The 19,464-nt window shown below is 41.5% G+C and overlaps 1 protein-coding gene across 1 annotated transcript in view; it reads right to left on the reverse strand.

Moving 5' to 3' along the window:
• LOC137757484 (trophinin-like) overlaps positions 1–19,464 on the reverse strand; it is a 64,230-nt gene that overhangs the window by 3,563 nt on the left and 41,203 nt on the right. The window contains 10 exon segments of the mRNA XM_068534200.1: positions 79–141; positions 558–600; positions 694–773; positions 1,464–1,555; positions 1,982–2,061; positions 2,322–2,385; positions 2,501–2,605; positions 3,254–3,598; positions 3,600–4,409; positions 4,698–4,786. Of these exon segments, the coding sequence (XP_068390301.1) occupies positions 79–141; positions 558–600; positions 694–773; positions 1,464–1,555; positions 1,982–2,061; positions 2,322–2,385; positions 2,501–2,605; positions 3,254–3,598; positions 3,600–4,409; positions 4,698–4,742 (1,727 nt within the window). The 5' untranslated portion in view covers positions 4,743–4,786.

Consider the following 19,464-nt stretch of genomic DNA (forward strand, 5'->3'; position numbering starts at 1 on the left):
GCAATCGAGCACTTTCTGGACCAGACTGGCACGCTCAGAACACTTCATGGCCTGACAAAGCCCCAAAACACCACTTACTTCTGCTTCACAAACTCGTCTGTGATGAGCTTCCTCACTTCCCCAAAGAGCAAATGCCTTACCCTGACAATGAGAAAAATAACCCATGAACCAAGATCAGAACTTCCCACATGAGGGCAGAGGCATTTCCCAACATGGAAGAGACCTCTCTAGCACATGAGGCCATCTCAATGAACTCAGGAAAGTAATGAACACATGGTCACTAGAAGCAGGCAGTTGAGGCTAGATGGTTCTTTATCAGGGGTGCCCTGAAGGTCTATCTTATATATCAGCTTAGAACAGAAAAAGGACATAGGAGAAAGGGGAAGCAGAGAGTTCAGGACCATTTCCCCATCCACTCAGGTCAGAACACTGGACCCTCTACCCAGTCCAGCAACCCCGCCCACTCCACCAGACCACCAGGCTGATGCAATCCTGGGACCATCCTCTCTTCCCAAAGGACAACACGGACAGCAAGTGCTGACAGAGCCCAATCATACCCAGGGTGCAGCCCCAACTTGTGCAGCACCTCCCAGATGACAGCTGCAAGGGGAGGCAAAAGGAAACAGGGATAGAAAATGAACATGTGGAATTCCGACCATGACCCCCCATTCAGCTGCCAGCCCAGCAACTCACCCTCATTGGCCTTGTTGCCATTCATAAAAATGACACTCAGAATAACCATGAGAAGACCTAGTTTGGGTGTGTCCTTGGTCCTAGGGGAATAATGGGACAGAGAGAAGGTTTACATCCAGCAGCCATCTGCAAAAAAATACACACCAGCCAGCCTACTAGGCTAGCTTCTCCCAGATTCTTCAGATATGAGAGAATTCTGCCCAGTCTATGCTTCAAGCTCTATGTGACCCTGGGCAAGGCACTTAGACTCTCCTATTCATAAAATGGGAAAATCACATTCTCCTCTCCCCAGGTTGCTGAGAGGATAGAATTGTACTTGTATTTGTCAACCCAGTACAACCCGGACACCCAGCCAATGTGAGTCCCTTCTTTCTCTTCCAGACCCCTCAGCTCCAAAAGAATTCTAGGCACGGCCCCACTGATGTTCCTGCCCTTCAACCCTCATGATTCACCCATACCAGGAAGCCCTCCCTTGAGAACCACTCTACCAAGGTCAATAGGAAGAGACAAGCAACAACAGGGAAGCTTCTGGAGATACAGAAAACTTGACAGTAGGAATGACCTGCCTCAGGCTTCTACAACCTCCAGTTAATCATAATCAGGCACCACTACTATGTGTAGGGCTCCAACTACGTGTGGGATATGGAAAAGGGGTTTTTAGGCTCTGTCTTTCCTGACTTCCTAGGGGATGCGGGGAGAGGACAGGGATGGAGTAGTACCATGGACAAAAGTAGAAGCCTCCCTCCCATCCCAGCCCTTTCCCAGCTTACGTTCCCAGGATGCCTGCAGAGGATTCCTGAATGCTGATGAGAATATACAAGCTACTTTGTTTATCAATTTCCTTCAGATTGACTCAAAACATCTGCCAAGTAAAAGAATAGCCTGTGAGGTCACAAAATTCAGCCTAGGCAGTGAAATAATGCATGTAAAGCACTTAACTAACACAGCAAACAGGTAACAAATGTACTATTGTTATCAAAATAGTCTTTATGCTTAGTGAGACTCTAGGGAGACAGAGAATGGGGGATGGAAGGGAGAGGTGAGCATCTGAAATATACTACAGGACATATCCAGCAGTAGACAGAAGCCAGGACTAAGCTGGGTGGCTTGGGTCCTAGTTGTACTTGCTGTGTGGCCCGAGGCTAGTCTACGTCCCTCCCTAGGCCATCATCTGCTCATTTGCACAGTGATAGGGCTGGATTAGGGAGTCTCTGTGGTCCCCCCAAAGGGACGTGTACACCTTTGTTCCATTCAAGACTTCCCCATCCCACAGAGGATGTCCCTTCACATTCTCCAGAGCATAGCTTGCTCGTTCAATGATCTCTGGGAAGTATTCATCATATTCTTGGATGACATCCTTCAGCATGTCTGCAGGAAGGGAGAGGTGGGAGCAGCTGGGCTGAGAAGGGGCCACAGAGCTGCAGCCCTTTTGCCAGCCCTATGGGGTTAGTGTGGTCTGAGTCCTGAACTGTGTTAATGGGAGATGCCAGCCATGACAGAGTGTGAAAAGGGCAGGGGAGGATAGATGAGAGAATGAAGAGGCCATAAAACTAAATGGTTACCCCCAGGGCAGGGAGGAGAGGGGAGTAGAAAGGAGAGCTCAGGGAGGAGGGTTGGTATGACTCTACCTGAGCGCTTGATGGGGATCTTTGTCTGGTCCGTAACCAACAGGTATTTCACCAACTTATTTGCCTGGGAGAAGAGGAATACATGGGGACATCTCAATATGTTTTCATAAAACTTGGAAGAATGACAGAGAAGAGGGCAGGTGAAGAAGAGAAGAGACTGGGCAGCATTGGATTCTTACCCTTTCTTGCAAAATGGCCACATCTCGGGATAGCGGAGGCCTCCGGCCCCATGGAATCCACCTATAATTACCACCACCTCTCTCATCCCCGTTCAGATGCTTGGACTGAATCATCAGAAAGAAGGAAGGTCCAAAATCACCAGGTGAAAGAGGTGGCTCTGTCTCCTCACGCTGACTGTTCCTGAAAGTCCCCTAAACCCTCCCTGTAGGGGTCCTTACCTTACCATTAGCCACACTGAGTTCTAGATTTGTCTTTCACTGCCTTCCGGGCAGGAGTTTCATTTCCCTGCCAAGACAGGAGCAACCCAAGGGCAGGGTCTGGTTCTTCTTCTTCTTTTGGCCACCACTGGCTCTACTAGCTGTACCCCTTCAACAAGTCACTTCACCTCTCTGGGACTTGGTTTTCTTATCTGTAACACTGGGACCTAGCTGGTAAGAGTTACCTTAAAACATAAAAGCATAACCTGTGTGACTATACCCAACACAAAGCCTGGTGCATGCTAACTACTATGTATTGATAAATACAAGTTGATTTATATCCAGTTTGTAGCTAAGTGTATGGATGTCTTATTTCCCCACCAATCTGTGAACTGCCAAGCAGCAGGAACTATATCGCATTCTTCTCAGCATCTCTCACAGCCAATGTGAATGCTGGGACTGGCTCAGTAAACTTAAAAGAACAAGTGAACAAACCAGGAGGATAGGAATGGAAAAGAAGTACAGAGTTAAGGATGGTGATGTCAGAGATCTCACCTTTCGGTTCCTCTTGTCCCGGGTCCTGGTTGTGGGCTCCAGACTCAACTGAGCCAGGTAGTCATCTGCCAGGGCCTGGACAGCAGCAACAACCTGAGTCTCAAGGACACTTATGTTGATCTGAGGGGTAGACATCTTGGCCTGGGCCCCTTCGTCAATTTGAGTCTGGCTTTCAGTTGTCCGGGCTTTAGTGTCAACGTTCCAAGCCCTGTACCCTCTCTTGACCTGGACGGTGGCTGCTAGGGCTTGTTTTGTGACCATTTGACTGGCAGGTGGGGCCTCAGATATCTCACAGGCAGAATTTGGGCCCTTATAGGCAGCCTTCTTGCCCTTGGATTTTTTTGGGCCAGATAGCTGCTGCTGAGGCCTCAATCTGCCTGGTAGCTGTCTCAGTGGCATCTGGGGCCTCTAGGAGTTCAGTGTCAGTATTTGTGCGCTTAACAGTTGCTTTCTTGGCTTTGGAGGCTTTCTTAGTTCGGATGGAGGTAATTTGGCCTTGGGTGGTAGCTGTGTAGGTGGTGGATGGAGCCAGTGAGATCTCAGTGGCACTAGCTATGGCCTTATTGTTAGCTTTCTTAGCCTTGGGAGCTTTCTTAGGCTTGATGGAGGCTAACAAGGCTTGAGAATTGGCTGACTCAGTGGCAACTGGAGCCTGGATAGTCTGTGGGATGACTGGCACGTTTAGGGCCTGCAAGGGTAACTTGATCTGTGTAGTAACACTCTCACTTCCAGTTGGAAATTGGGAGCCTTGGGCTGCCTTAGCAGTAACTCTCTTTGTCTTGTTGGCTTTCTTAGGCTGAGCGGTGAATGAAGAAGCCTGAGTATTGGCTGCCTCAGTGGTAGCTGAAGCCTGGTTGATCCGGGGGATGATTGGAAGGTTTAAAGCCGGAAAAGTTATTTTAGGCTTGTTGGTGGTAATCACATTGGCAGATGGAACTGGAGGGGCAGCACGTACTGTCTTAGTGATAGCCTTAATAGGGGCCTTCTTGGTCTTGCTTTTCTTAGGCCGGTTGGCAACTGGTGGGTCCATAGCCAGGGGGTCCTTGGTTGATGACAAGAGGGTATGCATCAGCAAGACACTGTCTTCTTCTGTTGTCTCAGCCTGTACATCTGGAGGGAAGTGAAGCCCCAGGCTCCCAGGGGGAGGCAGAGGGCCCTACACACTTAAGATTATAACATGCTGAGCCATCTGGCCTCCCTACAACCCACCCTTTCTATAAAACCTCCCCCTCCTCTGAATGGTGACTGATTGAAGGGGACGGTGAAGGAAGAGGAAGGGAGCAAGAAATAGGCAGGTTTTCTTCACCTCCTCCTCCACCATGCAGGGGAGGACTGAAACAGGTTAGGCAGGAAATTATGTGACTACAGAGTGGTAAGGGCTCAACAGCCTTAAATGAACTCAGAATACGGCAGATGGCCTGCCAAGAATGCAGAGGGGCCTCACCTGGAACGGGGTCATCTTATAATCGGAGTCATTTCTCCTATCCATTTTTCTGGAAGGCCGAGAAACAGCTGAGACTGATGGGAAGGGGCCTGAGTCAGGAAAGAATAAGAGGGAGGTGGACATTCATCAGGTCTCCTGCCAATCCTGAAGGAGGGGGTTCTGATCAAACCTTGGGCCCCAAACCCTTCAACTACTGGGTTCTCATACCTAGAAGCCCAGACCATCTGGCTTCCAAATCCTAGCTCCTTTTGCCTCCAAGAAACCGCAAGTCCGCTCTCGACCCCACCCCTTTACCCTACAAACACCTTTACGGCAACTCGCAACTCGGTAGTGTGCATGCACATCAACCAGAGGCGTGAGGGCAACCGCAGGCGCTCAGCGCGCGTGTGCTTTGGTGGACTGGACAGCCTGACCACCTCAATCTCACATAAGCCCTCTGCCCTCAGAGCAGCAGAACATCTTGACGCCACCCCTGACCCACTCTTTCTAACTGCATCTCGTCTCATTCCAACCCTTCCCCCAACACCGGTCCCTCTCCGTCCGCTCTGCAGCACCGCTTCGTTCCGCCCCTTCCCCAACACCATACACCTCTCCTCTGCAGTACAGCCACGCAGCGCACCGCCCCTTCCCGAAACGCCCCCTCCCTCCGCTCTGCAGTACTTCTCCGCACCTCCTCTTCCCTTTATATGCCCCCTCCCTCCGCTCTGCAGTAAGTGCCTGCACCGCGCCTTCCGCAACACCGCACCCCTACTTCCATGTCTGCAAGTGACCATCCCGCCCTTACTGCAACATGGTTACCCCACCCACAAATCCTATGGTATTAGGCTTTTGTGTAATCCTTCCCAAACGCTACCAGATTCTGTCCTTTTCTTTTCAAACCGGTATCAACCGGGTCCTAGCCCCTCTTTTCTCCCCTCTGAGCCAGGTCATTTCAGATGTATAATAAGGATTCTGCCCCTTACTTTTTCTAGCTCCCAATCTCTACTTTCTGTGGCCCAAACCAGGTCCTGCAACCTCTCTCCAGTTTAAACGAAGCCTCCTATCGCCTATCTCCCTGCCTAATTGGATGGTGTTCCATTCTTTCTACGGCCTGAACTATTTCTCCATCTCTCTTTTCTGTAGTCCCAACCGGGTCTGCATCCCTCCTTTCTGCAGCCCGAACAGAGTCCAGATCTCTCTTTCCGTTGCCCAAAGGGGATTCTGCCCCCTCCTTTCTCCCTTGCAAACCGAGTCCAGGCACCTCTAAATCCGACCACTTCTATGCGGTTAGCTCCTGAACCTCTAGCAGGTTTCCTTCAAACCCTAGGGGTGTGTGGAGTCAAGCACGTCAAAGCCCCAGCCTGGAGTCCCCCACAAGGTCTTCAGTAAAGCAGGGCACTTTAGCTCACCTCTCCTGTCCAGAAGGCGTCCGCTCTCTCCAAGCCTCTCCTTAGGTCTGAGCCTATCTGCTCCCCCTCCCCAGCCGGAAGTGATCCTGCCTCTTTCCGCCTCCAGAGGGGTCTCCTTCCCTGCCTGTCAGCCTCCTCCCTCACTCCCTACGTCCAGCTTTCCTTTCTCCCCAATGTGATCTCTTTTCTGCTTACTACCTCTTATTCAGCAATCATTCTTTTCTATTCTCCATTTGATTTCTCTATCCCCCACCCTGTATCCCCATTCCTATTTGATTCCTCTGTTCCCCGTAGGAGGACTGTGTTTCTCTGGGCTCCCACACCAATGCTTCCTACAGACCCCTCTATGCCAACCTTAGTTACGTAGTGTGTTGTTGTAGTGTGTTGTGTGTCTGGGTCTCTCTCCCCAGGAGCTGCTCTGGGGTAGGGGACTAAATCATATTAATTTCTATTGCTTAAGTAGGACCAAATTAAGACAGTTAGAGTCTCTAAACTCTAAAAGTTAGGGTGCCCCCTGCATCATATGTAATTCAGAATAAAATCAGTAAATGTAAGAAAGTCTACCAAAAGTTCTTATTTATCCCCCAATGACTATATTGATGCTTTTAACGTATATCAACTTAGCTGAAAATTTTTACTGGGACTGTGTTCCTCCTTTACTGGTACACTGGTACACAGGTGCTTAGCCTCTCTCTCTTGTGGAATGGAGCACTGCTCCGCAGTGTGGAAAACAGTTCTTCTTGGGCAATCAACTTACTCACTCAGTCAGTAATTATTTGTTGAGCACACAGTTGTGCCAAGGCCCTTGTTGGATGTTGGATCCCTGCCCTCAAAGAACTCACATCTATTTTTTTTTTAACTTTATTGGAGTATAATTGCTTTACAATGTTGTGTTAGTTTCTGCTGTAAAACAAAGTGAATCAGCTATAAGTATACATATATCCCCATATCCCCTCCCTCTTGCATCTCCTTCCCACCCTCCCTATGCCACCCCTCTAGGTGGTCACAAAGCACAGAGCTGATCCCCCTGTGCTATGCGGCGGCTTCCCACTAGCTATCTATTTTATATTTGGTAGTGTATATATGTCAATGCCACTCTCTCACTTCGTCCCAGCTTACCCTTCCCCCTCCCCGTGTCCTCAAGTCCATTCTATACGTCTGCGTCTTTATTCCTGTCCTGCCCCTAGGTTCTTCAGAACCTTTTTTTGTTTGTTTTTTAGATTCCATATATATGTGTTAGCATACGGTATTTGTTTTTCTCTTTCTGACTTACTTCACTCTGTATGACAGACTCTATTCTTAAGTTCTAAAACACCCATGTAGGAAGGACTAGTATTATCATCATTCCACAGTTGATGAAATTAATGCCCAAGAGGTGACGTGTCTTGTCTAAAGGCACATGGTCACTAAGTGATGGAACCAGAATATGAAGCCACATCTGGTTGATTCCAAAGCCTGACACTCACTGTGGCAGGTCTGATACTTGGTGCTACTGATGGGAAGAAGAAAGAACCCACATTGGCCCTGTACTCTCCTCCACGCTCTTCCTCTTATTTCCCTTGACCATACCAACACCCTATCTCTCTGCCCCCTTCCTTCCCTCTCTCCAAGTATTCTCCTCCCCTTCTCCCATTTCTTCTTTCTCTTCATGTACTTTCTCTTTCTCTAATTCACTGGTGAAGAGTTCCCCAGTGGTTTTCCATGTGCCAAAACCCATACTATGTATGCACTGGAGATGCAAAACTGGATGAGATTCACAACGTGTCCTTGAAGATTTCTCCATCTGGCTGGGATGCATAAGAATACAACATGTCACTGAAGAATCCCAGAGCAGGGTACTGAGGGGCCTCACAGAGGAAATCACCTTCTAGAAGGCAGTGAAAGTTTCCAGATAGGGTGTATTTGAGCTGGGTGTGTCCTGTGGGAGGAGTAGAACATTGGCAGAAGAGAAGGGAAGAAGGAGTAGTTCTTGTAGGACTGCAGGCTCTGAGGAGCCTCTGCTGAGCATAGGGGCACATGGGACGGTGGCAGAGGGGTCTCTGCTCTAATGCACCTGCTTCCCACCTGCTCCACTTGCACAGAGGCCCTCAGAACCATGTTTCAAATGCAAAGCTGACCATATCTATAGCCACCAAGGGTTCCCTTGGCCTGCAGGTTTAAATCCAAGCTCCTTAGCCTATCATTCAAGGCCCTCCACAGTCAGCCCCTGACAGCCTCACAGGCCTCAGTCACAGTGGATGACTCATGTTCTGCCTCCTGCCAATGCCATACCTTTGTTCAAACTCTTCCTCTACCTGGAATGTCTTTGTTCCCCTCTCCCACACCCCATGCCTGCCAATAAAAGGCCTGCCTTCTTATAAAGACTGGTACAAATGCTGCTTTTCCCAAGAAACCATCTTAGATCACCCCAAGCTTAGTTAGTCTTTCCTTCCTCCATGCTCTTTTGCATGGCTCTGTCAGAGCACTTAACAAACTGGGTGAGAGCTCTCTGTTTACTGGCTTACTGTTTACTCTCTTTCCTACATGCTAGATTGTGAGCTCCTTGGGGCCCCATCATGCAGATCTGGTTCATCTCTGACACCCCAGAACTCATATCCTGATTCCCAGAATAGACATCTGAATGAAATATTACATTACCTCTTCTTTTTAAAAAAAATCTTCTTGGAGTATAGTTGCTTTACAATGTTGTGTTAGTTTCTACTATATAGCAAAGTGAATAAGCTATACATATACATATATCCCCTCTTTTCTGGATTTCCTTCCCATTTAGGTCACCACTGAGAATTGAGTAGAGTTCCCTGCGCTATACAGTAGGTTCTCATTAGTTATCTATTTTATACATAGTATCAAAAGTGTATATATGTCAATCCCAATCTCCCAATTCATCCCACCCCCTGTTCCCCTTGGTATCCATGTTTGTTCTCTACGTCCGTGTCTCTATTTCTGCTTTACAAATAAGATCATCTGTACCATTTTTCTAGATTCCACATATATGCATTAATACACAATATTTGTTTTTCTCTTTCTGACTTACTTCACTCTGTATTACAGTCTCTAGGTCCATGCACATCTCTACAAATGACCCAATTTCGTTCCTTTTTATGGTTGAGTAATATTCCATCATATATATATGTACCACATCTTCTTTACCTATTCCTCTGTTGATGGACATTTAGGTTGATTCCATATCCTCGCTACTTTAAATAGTGCTGCTATGAACATTGGGGTGCATGTATCTTTTTGAATTAGAGGTTTCCCCAAATATATGCACAGGAGTGGGATTGCTGGATCATATGGTAACTCTATTTTTAGTTTTTTAAGGAACCTCCATCCCAATCCATTACCACCAACAGTGCAAGAGGGTTCCCTTTTCTCCACAACCTCTCCAGCATTTATTGTTTGTAGAATTTTTGATGATGGTCATTCTGACTGGTGTGAGGTGATACTCCATTGTAGTTTTGATTTGCATTTCTCTAATAATTACTGACACTGAGCATCTTTTCACGTGTTTGTTTCCCATCTGTATGTCTTCTTTGGAGAAATGTCTATTTAGGTCTTCTGCCCATTTTTTTGATTGGGTTGTTTGATTTTTGATATTGAGCTTCATGAGCTGTTTGTATATTTTGTAGATTAATCCTTTGTCAGTTGCTTCGTTTGCAAATATTTTCTCCCATTATGAGGGTTGTTTTTTCATCTTGTGTATGATATCCTTTGCTGTGCAAAAGCTTTCAAGTTTAATTAGGTCCCACTTGTTTATTTTTGTTTTTAATCTAGGAGGTGGATGAAAAAAAGGTCTTGCTACAACTTATGTGAAAGTGTGTTCTGCCTATGTTTTCCTCCAAGAGTTTTATAGTATCCAGTCTTACATTTAGATCTTTCATCCATTTTGGATTTATTTTTCAGTATGGTGTTAAAGAATGTTCTAATTTCAGTTTTTTATATGTAGCTGTCCAGTTTTCCCAGCACCATTTACTGAAGAGACTTCCTTTTCTCGATTGTACAGTCTTGCCTCCTTTGTCATAGATCAACTGTATCTGCATGGGTTTATTTCTGGGCTTTCTATCCTGTTCCATTTATCTATATTTATGATTTTGTGCCAGTCCCATACTGTTTTGATGACAGTAGCTCTGTAGTAATGTCTGAAGTCAGGGAGCCTGATTCCTCCAGCTCCACTTTTCTTTGTCAAGATTGCTTTGGCTATTCGGGGTCTTTTGTGTCTCCATACAAATTTTAAGATATTTTTGTTCTAATTCTGTGAAAGATGCCATTGGTAATTTGCTAGCGATTGCACTGAATCTGTAGATTGCCTTGTGTAGTAGAGTCATTTTCACAATATTGATTCTTCCAATCTAAGAGCAAGGTATGTCTTTCCATCTGTTTGTGTCAAGTTTGATTTCTTTCATGAACATCTTATAGTTTTAGGAGTACAGGTCTTTTGTCTCCTTAGTTAAGTTTATTCCTAGGTATTTTATTCTTTTTGATGCAATGGTAAATGTGATTGTTTCTTTAATTTCTCTTTCTGATCTTTCATTGTTAGTCTATAGAAATGCAAAGGTTTCTGTATATTAATTTTGTAACCTGCAACTTTATTGAATTCATCGATGAGCTCTAGTAGTTTTCTGGTAAGGTCTTTAGGATTTTCTGTGTAGCATCATGTCATCTGCAAACAGTGATAGCTTAATTTCTTTTCCTATTTGGATTCCTCTTATTTCTTTTTCTTCTCTGATTGTCATGGCTAGGACTTCCAAAACGATGTTGAATAAAAGTGGTGAGAGTGGGCATCTTTGTCTTGTTCCTGATCTTAGAGGGAATGCTTTCAGCTTTTCAACCTTGAGTGTGATGTTAGCGGTAGCTTTGTCACATATTGCCCTTATTTTGGTGAGGATTGTTCCCTCTATGTCCACTTTCTGGAGAGTTTTTTTTTATCATAAATGGTGGTGAATTTTGTCAAAAGTATTTTCTGTATCTACTGAGATGATCATATGGTTTTTATTCAATTGGTTGATGTGGTGTATCACACAGATTGATTTGTGGATATTGAAAAATCCTTGCATCCTGGGATAAATCCCACTTGATCATGTTGTCTGATCCTTTTAATGTATTGTTGGATTCACACTGCTAGTATTTTGTTGAGGATTTTTACATCTATGTTCATCAGTGATATTGGCCTGTAATTTTTTTTGTGTGGTATCTTTGTCTGGTTTTGGTATCTGGGTGATGGTGGCCTTGTAGAATGAGCTTGGGAGTGTTCCTTCCGCTGCAATATTTTGGGAAGAGTTTCAGAAGAATAGGTTTTAACTCTTCTCTAAACGTCTGACAGACTTCAACTGTGAAGCCATCTGGTCCTGGATTTTTGTTTGTTGGAAGATTTTTAATCACAGTTTCAATTTCATTACTTGTGATTGGGCTGTTCATATTTTCTATTTCTTCCTGATTCAGTCTTGGAAGGTTGTACCTTTCTAAGAACTTGTCCATTTCTTTCAGGTTGTCCATTTTTGGGCATATAGTTAGCTGTAGTACTTTCTTCTGATCCTCTATTTCTGTGGTGTCAGTTGTAACTTCTTTTTCATTTCTAATTTTATACCCCAAACACAGTAAGATAAGCAAAATGAGAAGACAGAAAAACACACAGCAAATGAAGGAACAAGGTAAAACACATCAGACCTAACAAATGAAGAGGAAATAGGCAGTCTACCTAAAAAAGAATTCAGAATAATGATAGTAAAGATTATCCAAAATCTTGGAAATAGAATAGACAAAATGCAAGAAACATTTAACAAGGATCTAGAAGAACTAAAGAGGAACCAAGCAACAATGAAAAACACAATAAATGAAATTAATAATACTCTAGAAGGGATCAATAGCAGAATAACTGAGGCAGAAGAACGGATAAGTGACCTGGAAGATAAAATAGAGGAAATAACTACAGCAGAGCAGAATAAAGAAAAAAGAATGAAAAGAACTGAGGACAGTCTCAGAGACCTCTGGGACAACATTAAACGCACCAACATTCGAATTATAGGGGTCCCAGAAGAAGAAGAGAAAAAGAAAGGGACTGAGAAAATATTTGAAGAGATTATAGTTGAAAACTTCCCTAATATGGGAAAGGAAATAGTTAATCAAGTCCTGGAAGCACAGAGAGTCCCATACAGGATAAATCCAAGGAGAAACACGCCAAGACACATATTAATCAAACTATCAAAAATTAAATATAAAGAAAACATATTAAAAGCAGCAAGGGAAAAACAACAAATAACACATAAGGTTTGAGTGTGTGATTTGAGTCCTCTCCCTTTTTTCCTGATGAATCTGGCTAAAGGTTTATGAATTTTATCTTCTCAAAGAACCAGCTTTTAGTTTTATTAGTCTTTGCTATTGTTTCTTCATTTCTATTTCATTTATTTCTGCTCTGATCTTTATGATTTCTTTCTTTCTACTAACTTTGGGTTTCATTCTTTCTTTCTCTAGTTGCTTTAGGTTGCTTTCTCTAGTTGCTTTAAGCTGTTTATCTGAGATTTTTCTTGTTTCTTGAGGTAGGATTGTATTGCTATAAACTTCTCTCTTAGAACTGCTTTTGCTTAATCCCATAGGTTTTTTATCTTCGCGTTTTGATTGGCATTTGTTTCTAGGTATTTTTTGATTTACTCCTTCATTTCTTCAGTGATCTCTTGGTTATTTAGTAGCATATTGTTTAGCCTCCATGTGTTTGTGTTTTTATAGGTTTTTTTTCCTGTAATTGATTTGTAATCTCATAACATTGTGGTCAGAAAAGATGCTTGATACGATTTCAACTTTCTTAAATTTACTGAGGCTTGATTTGTGACCAAAGATGTGATCTATTCTGGAGAATATTCTGTGTGCACTTGAGAAGAAAGTGTATTCTGCTGCTTTCTGATGGAATGCCCTATAAATATCAATTGTCTGTCTGGACTAATGTGTCATTTAAGGCTTGTGTTTCCTTATTAATTTTCTGTCTGGATGATGTATCCATTGCTGTAAGTGGAGTGTTAAAATCCCCCACTATTACTGTGTTACTGTCAATTTTCCCTTTTATGGCTGTTAGCATTTGCCTTATGTATTGAGGTGCTCCTATATTGGGTGTATAAATATTTACAATTGTTATATCTTCTTAGATTGATCCCTTGATCATTATGTAGTGTCTTTCCTTGTCTCTTGAAACATTGTTTATGTTAAAGTCTATTTTATCTGATATGAGTATTGCTACTCCAGCTTTCTTTTGATTTCCATTTGCATGCAATATCTTTTTCCATCCCCTCACTTTCACTGTGTATGTGTCCATAGGTCTGAAGTAGGTCTCTTGTAGATAGCATATATACAGGCTTTTTTTTTTTTTGTTTCCATTCAACGAGTCTATGTCTTCTGGTTGGAGCATTTAATCCATTACATTTAAGGTAATTATCAATTGGTATGTTCCTAGTACCATTATCTTAATTGTTTTGTGTTTGTTTTTTGTAGGTCTCTTTCTTCTCTTGTGTTTCCTGCCTAGAGAATTTCCTTTAGCATTTTTTGTAAAACTGGTTTGGTGGTGCTGAATTCTCTTAGGTTTTGCTTGTTGGTAAATCTTTTGATTTCTCCTCTGAATCTGAATGAGATCCTTGTTAGGTAGAGTAATCATGTCTTTATGCTTTTCACTTTCATCACTTTAAATATGTCCTGCCACTCCCTTCGGGCCTGCAGAGTTTCTGCTGAAAAAATCAGCTGATAACATTTTGGGGATTCTTTGTATGTTATTTGTTGCTTTCCCCTTGTTGCTTTTAATATTTTTTCTTTGTATTTTATTTTTGTTTGTTTGATTAACATGTGTCTTTGTGTGTTTCTCCTTGGGTTTATCCTGTATGTGACTGTCTGTACTTCCTGGACTTGGGTCACTATTTCCTGTCCCATGTTAGGGAAGTTTTTGACTATAATCTATTGAAATATTTTCTCAGACACTTTCTCTTTCCCTTCCTCTTCTGGGACGCCTATAATTCAAATGTTGGTGCATTTAATGTTGTCCCAGAGTCTCTGATACTGTCCTCATTTCTTTTCATTCTTTTTTCTTTTTTCTGCTCCATGGCGGTTATTGGCACCATTCTATCTTCCAGCTCACTTATCCTTTCTTCTGCCTCAGTTATTCTGCTATTGATTCCTTCTAGTGTATTTTTCATTTCAGTTATTATGTTGTTCATCACTGATTGTTTGTTATTTAGTTCTTCTAGGTCTTTGTTAAACATTTCTTGCATCTTCTCAATCCAAGCCCCCATTCTATTTCCAAGATCTAGATCATCTTTTTTTTTTTTTAACATCTTTATTGGAGTATAATTGCTTTACACTGGTGTGTTAGTTTCTGCTTTATAACAAAGTGAATCAGTTATACATATACATATATCCCCATATCTCTTCCCTCTTGTGTCTCCCTCCCTGTGACCCTCCCTATCCCACCCCTCTAGGTGGTCACAAAACACCGAGCTGATCTCCCTGATCAGCTGATATCTCATGTGCTATGCAGTTTCTTCCCGTTAGCTATCTATTTTACATTTAGTAGTGTATATATGTCCATGTCACTTTCTCACTTTGTCACAGCTTACCCTTCGCCCTCCCCATATCCTCAAGTCCATTCTCTAGTAGGTCTGTGTCTTTATTCCCGTCTTTCCCCTATGTTCTTCATGACCCTTTTTTTCCCTTAGATTCCATATATATGTGTTAGCATATGGTATTTGTTTTTCTCTTTCTGATTTACTTCACTCTGTATGACAGACTCTAGGTCCATCCACCTCACTACAAATAACTCAATTTCATTTCTTTTATGGCTGAGTAATATTCCATTGTATATATGTGTCACATCTTCTTTATCTATTCATCCGATGATGGACACTTAGGTTGCTTCCATGTCCTGGCTATTGTAAATAGAGCTGCAATGAACATTTTGGTACATGACTCTTTTTGAATTATGGTTTTCTCAGGGTATATGCCCAGTAGTGGGATTGCTGAGTCATATGGTAGTTCTATTTTTAGTTTTTTAAGGAACCTCCATACTGTTCTCCACAGTGGCTGCATCAATTTACATTCCCACCAACAGTGCAAGAGTGTGCCCTTTTCTCCACACCCTCTCCAGCATTTATTGTTTCTAGATTTTTTGAAGATAACCATTTTGACCGGTGTGAGATTATATCTCATTGTAGATTTGATTTGCATTTCTCTAATGATCAATGATGTTGAGCATTCTTTCATGAGTTTGTTGGCAATCTGTATATCTTCTTTGGAGAAATGCCTATTTAGGTCTTCTCCCCATTTTTGGATTGGGTTCTTTGTTTTTTTGTTATTGAGCTGCATGAGCTGCTTGTAAATTTTGGAGATTAATCCTTTGTCAGTTGCTTCATTTGCAAATATTTTCTCCCATCCTGAGGGTTGTCTTTTGGTCTTGTTTATGGTTTCCTTTGCTGTGCAAAAGCTTTTAAGTTTCATTAGGTCCCATTTGTTTATTTGTGTTTTTATTTCCATTCCTCTAGGAGGTGGGTCAAAAAGGACCTTGCTGTGATTTATGTCATAGAGTGTTCTGCCTATGTTTTCCTCTAAGAGTTTGATAGTGTCTGGCCTTATATATAGGTCTTTAATCCATTTTGAGCTTACTTTTGTGTATGGTGTTAAGAAGTGTTCTAATTTTATACTTTTACATGTACCTGTCCAGTTTTCCCAGCACCACTTATTGAAGAGGCTGTCTTTTCTCCACTGTATAGTCTTGCCTCCTTTATCAAAGATAAGGTGACCATATGTGCATGGGTTTATCTCTGGGCTTTCTATCCTGTTCCATTGATCTATAGTTTTGTTTTTGTGCCAGAACCATACTGTCTTGATTACTGTAGCTTTGTAGTTTACTCTGAAGTCAGCGAGCCTGATTTTTCCAGCTCCATTTTTCGCTCTCAAGATTGCTTTGGCTATTCGGGGTCTTTTGTGCTTCCATACAAATTGTGAAATGTTTTGTTCTAGTTCTGTGAAAAATGCCAGTGGCAATTTAAGCAGGGATTTCATTGAATGTGTAGATTGCTTTGGGTAGTAGAGTCATTTTCACAATGTTGATTCTTCCAATCCAAGAACATGGCATATCTCTCCATCTATTTGTATCATCTTTAATTTCTTTCATCAGTGTCTTATAATTTTCTGCCTACAGGACTTTTGTCTCCTTAGGTACGTTTTTTCCTAGATATTTTATTCTTTTTGTTGCAATGGTAAATGGGAGTGTTTTCTTAATTTCACTTTCAGATTTTTCGTCATTAGTATATAGGTATGCCAGAGATTTCTGTGCATTAATTTTGTATCCTGCTATTTTACCAAATTCATTGATTAGCTCTAGTAGTTTTCTGTAGCATCTTTAGGATTCTCTATGTAGAGTATCATGTCACCTGCAAACAGTGACAGCTTTACTTCTTCTTTTCCTATTTGGATTCTTATTATTTCTTTTTCTTCTCTGATTGCTGTGTCTAAAACTTCCAAAACTATGTTGAATAATAGTGGTGAGAGTGGGCAACCTTGCCTTGTTTCTGATCTTAGTGGAAATGCTTTCAGTTTTTCACCATTGAGGATGATGTTGGCTGTGGGTTTGTCATATATGGCCTTTATTACGTTGAGGAAAGTTCCCTCTATGCCTACTTTCTGCAGGGTTTTTATCATAAATGGTGTTGAATTTTGTTGAAAGCTTTCTCTGCATCGATTGAGATGATCATATGGTTTCTCTCCTTCAGTTTGTTAATATGGTGTATCACATTGATTGGTTTGCGTATATTGAAGAATCCTTGCATTCTTGGGATAAACCCCACTTGATCATGGTGTATGATCCTTTTAATGTGCTGTTGGATTCTGTTTGCTAGTATTCTGTTGAGGATTTTTGCATCTATGCTCATCAGTGATATTGGCCTGTAGTTTTCTTTCTTTGTGACATCTTTGTCTGGTTTTGGTATCAGGGTCATGGTTGCCTCATAGAATGAGTTTGGGAGAGTTCCTCCCTCTGCTATATTTCAGAAGAGTTTGACAAGGATAGGTGTTAGCTCTTCTCTAAATGTTTGATAGAATTCGCCTGTGATGCTATCTGGTCCTGGGCTTTTGTTTATTGGAAGATTCTTAATCACAGTTTCAATTTCAGTGCTTGTGATTGGTCTATTCATATTTTCTGTTTCTTCCTGGTTCAGTCTCGGAAGGTTGTGCATTTCTAAGAATTTGTCCATTTTTTCCAGGTTGTTCATTTTATTGGCATATAGTTGATTGTAGTAATCTCTCATGATCCTTTGTATTTCTGCAGTGCCATTTGTTACTTCTCCTTTTTCATTTGTAATTGTATTGATTTGACTCTTCTCCCTCTTTTTCTTGATGAGTCTGGCTAATGGTTTATCAATTTTGTTTATCTTCTCAAAGAACCAGCTTTTATTATTACTGATCTTTGCTATTGCTTCCTTCATTTCTTTTTCATTTCTTTCTGATCTGATTTTTATGATTTCTTTCCTTCTGCTAACTTTAGGGTTTTTTTGTTCTTCTTCCTCTATTTGCTTTAGGTGTAAGGTTAGGTTGTTTATTTGAGGTGTTCCTTGTTTCTTAAGGTAGGATTGTATTGCTAAAATCTTCCCTCTTATGACGTCTTTTGCTGCATCCCATAGGTTTTGTGTCATCATGTTCTTATTGTCATTTGTTTCTAGGTATTTTTTCATTACCCTTTTGATTTCTTCAGTGATCTCTTGGTTATTAAGGAGTGTATTTTTTGGCCTCCATGTGTTTGTATTTTTTACAGATTTTTTCCAGTAATTGATATTCAGTCTCACAGTGCTGTTCTCAGAAAAGATACTTGATATGATTTCAATTTTCCTAAAATTACCAAGGCTTGATTTGTGACACAAGATATGATCTATCCTGGAGAATGTTCCATGAGCACTTGAGAAGAAAGTGTGTTCTGTTGTTTTTGGATGGAATTTCTTATAAATATCAATTAAGTCCATCTTGTTTAATGTATCACTTAAAGCTTGTGTTTCCTTAATGATTTTCATTTTGGATGATGTGTCCATTGGTGAATGTGGGGTGTTAAAGTCCCCTACTATGATTGTGTTACTCTCAATTTCACCTTTGATGGCTCTTAGCATTTGCTTTATGTATTGAGGTGCTCCTATGTTGGGTGCATATATATTTACAATTGTTATATCTTCTTCTTGGATTGATCCCTTGATCATTATGTAGTGTCATTCTTTGTCTCTTGTAATAGTCTTTGTTTTAAAGTCTATTTTTCTAATATGAGAATTGCTACTCCAGCTTTCTTTTGATTTCCATTTGCATGGAATATTTTTTTCCATCCTCTCACTTTCAGTCTGTATGTGTCCTTAGGTCTGAAGTGGGTCTCTAGTAGACAGCATATATACGGGTCTTGTTTTGGTATCCACTCAGCCAGTCTACATCTTTTTATTGGAGCATTTAATCCATTTACATTTAAGGTAATTATCAATATGTATATTCCTATTACCATCTTCTTAATTGGGTTTGTTATAGTAGGTCTTTTCCTTCTCTTGTGCTTCCTGCCTAGAGAAGTTCCTTTAGCATTTGTTGTAAAGCTGGTTTGGTGGTGTTGAATTCTCTTACATTTTGCTTAACTATAAATGATTTAATTTCTCTGTCAAATCTGAATGAGATCCTTGCTGGGTAGAGTAATCTTGGTTGTAGGTTTTTCCGCTTCATCACTTTAAATATGTCCTGCCACTCCCTTCTGGCTTGCAGAGTTTCTGCTGAAAGATCAGCTGCTAACCTTATGGAAATTCCCTTGTGAGTTATTTGTTGTTTTTCCCTTGTTGCTTTTATTATTTTTTCTTTGTATTTAATTTTTGATAGTTTGATTAATATGTGTCTTGGTGTGTTTCTCCTTGGATTCATCCTCTATGGGACTTTCTGTGCTTCCTGGACTTGATTAACTATTTCTTTTCCCGTATTATGGAAGTTTTCAACTATAATATCTTCAAATATTTTCTCAGACACTTTCTCTCTCTCTTCTTCTTCTGGGACCCCTATAATTCGAATGTTGGTGCATTTAATGTTGTTCCAGAGGTCTCTGAGTCTGTCCTCTATTCTTTTCATTCTTTTTTCTTTATTCTGCTCTGCAGTAGTTATTTCCACTATTTTATCTTCCAGGTCACTTATCCGTTCTTCTGCCTCAGTTTTTCTGCTCTTGATCCCTTCTAGAGAATTTTTAATTTCATTTATTGTGTTGTTCATCACTGTTTGTTTGCTCTTTAGTTCTTTTAGGTCCTTTTTAAACGTTTCTTGAATATTCTCCATTCTATTTCCAAGATTTTGGATCATCTTTACTATCATAATTCTGAATTGTTTTTCAGGTAGAGTGCCTATTTCCTCTT

Source organism: Eschrichtius robustus, chromosome X, assembly GCF_028021215.1.
Source record: "Eschrichtius robustus isolate mEscRob2 chromosome X, mEscRob2.pri, whole genome shotgun sequence".
NCBI classification, from domain to species: Eukaryota; Metazoa; Chordata; class Mammalia; order Artiodactyla; family Eschrichtiidae; genus Eschrichtius; species Eschrichtius robustus.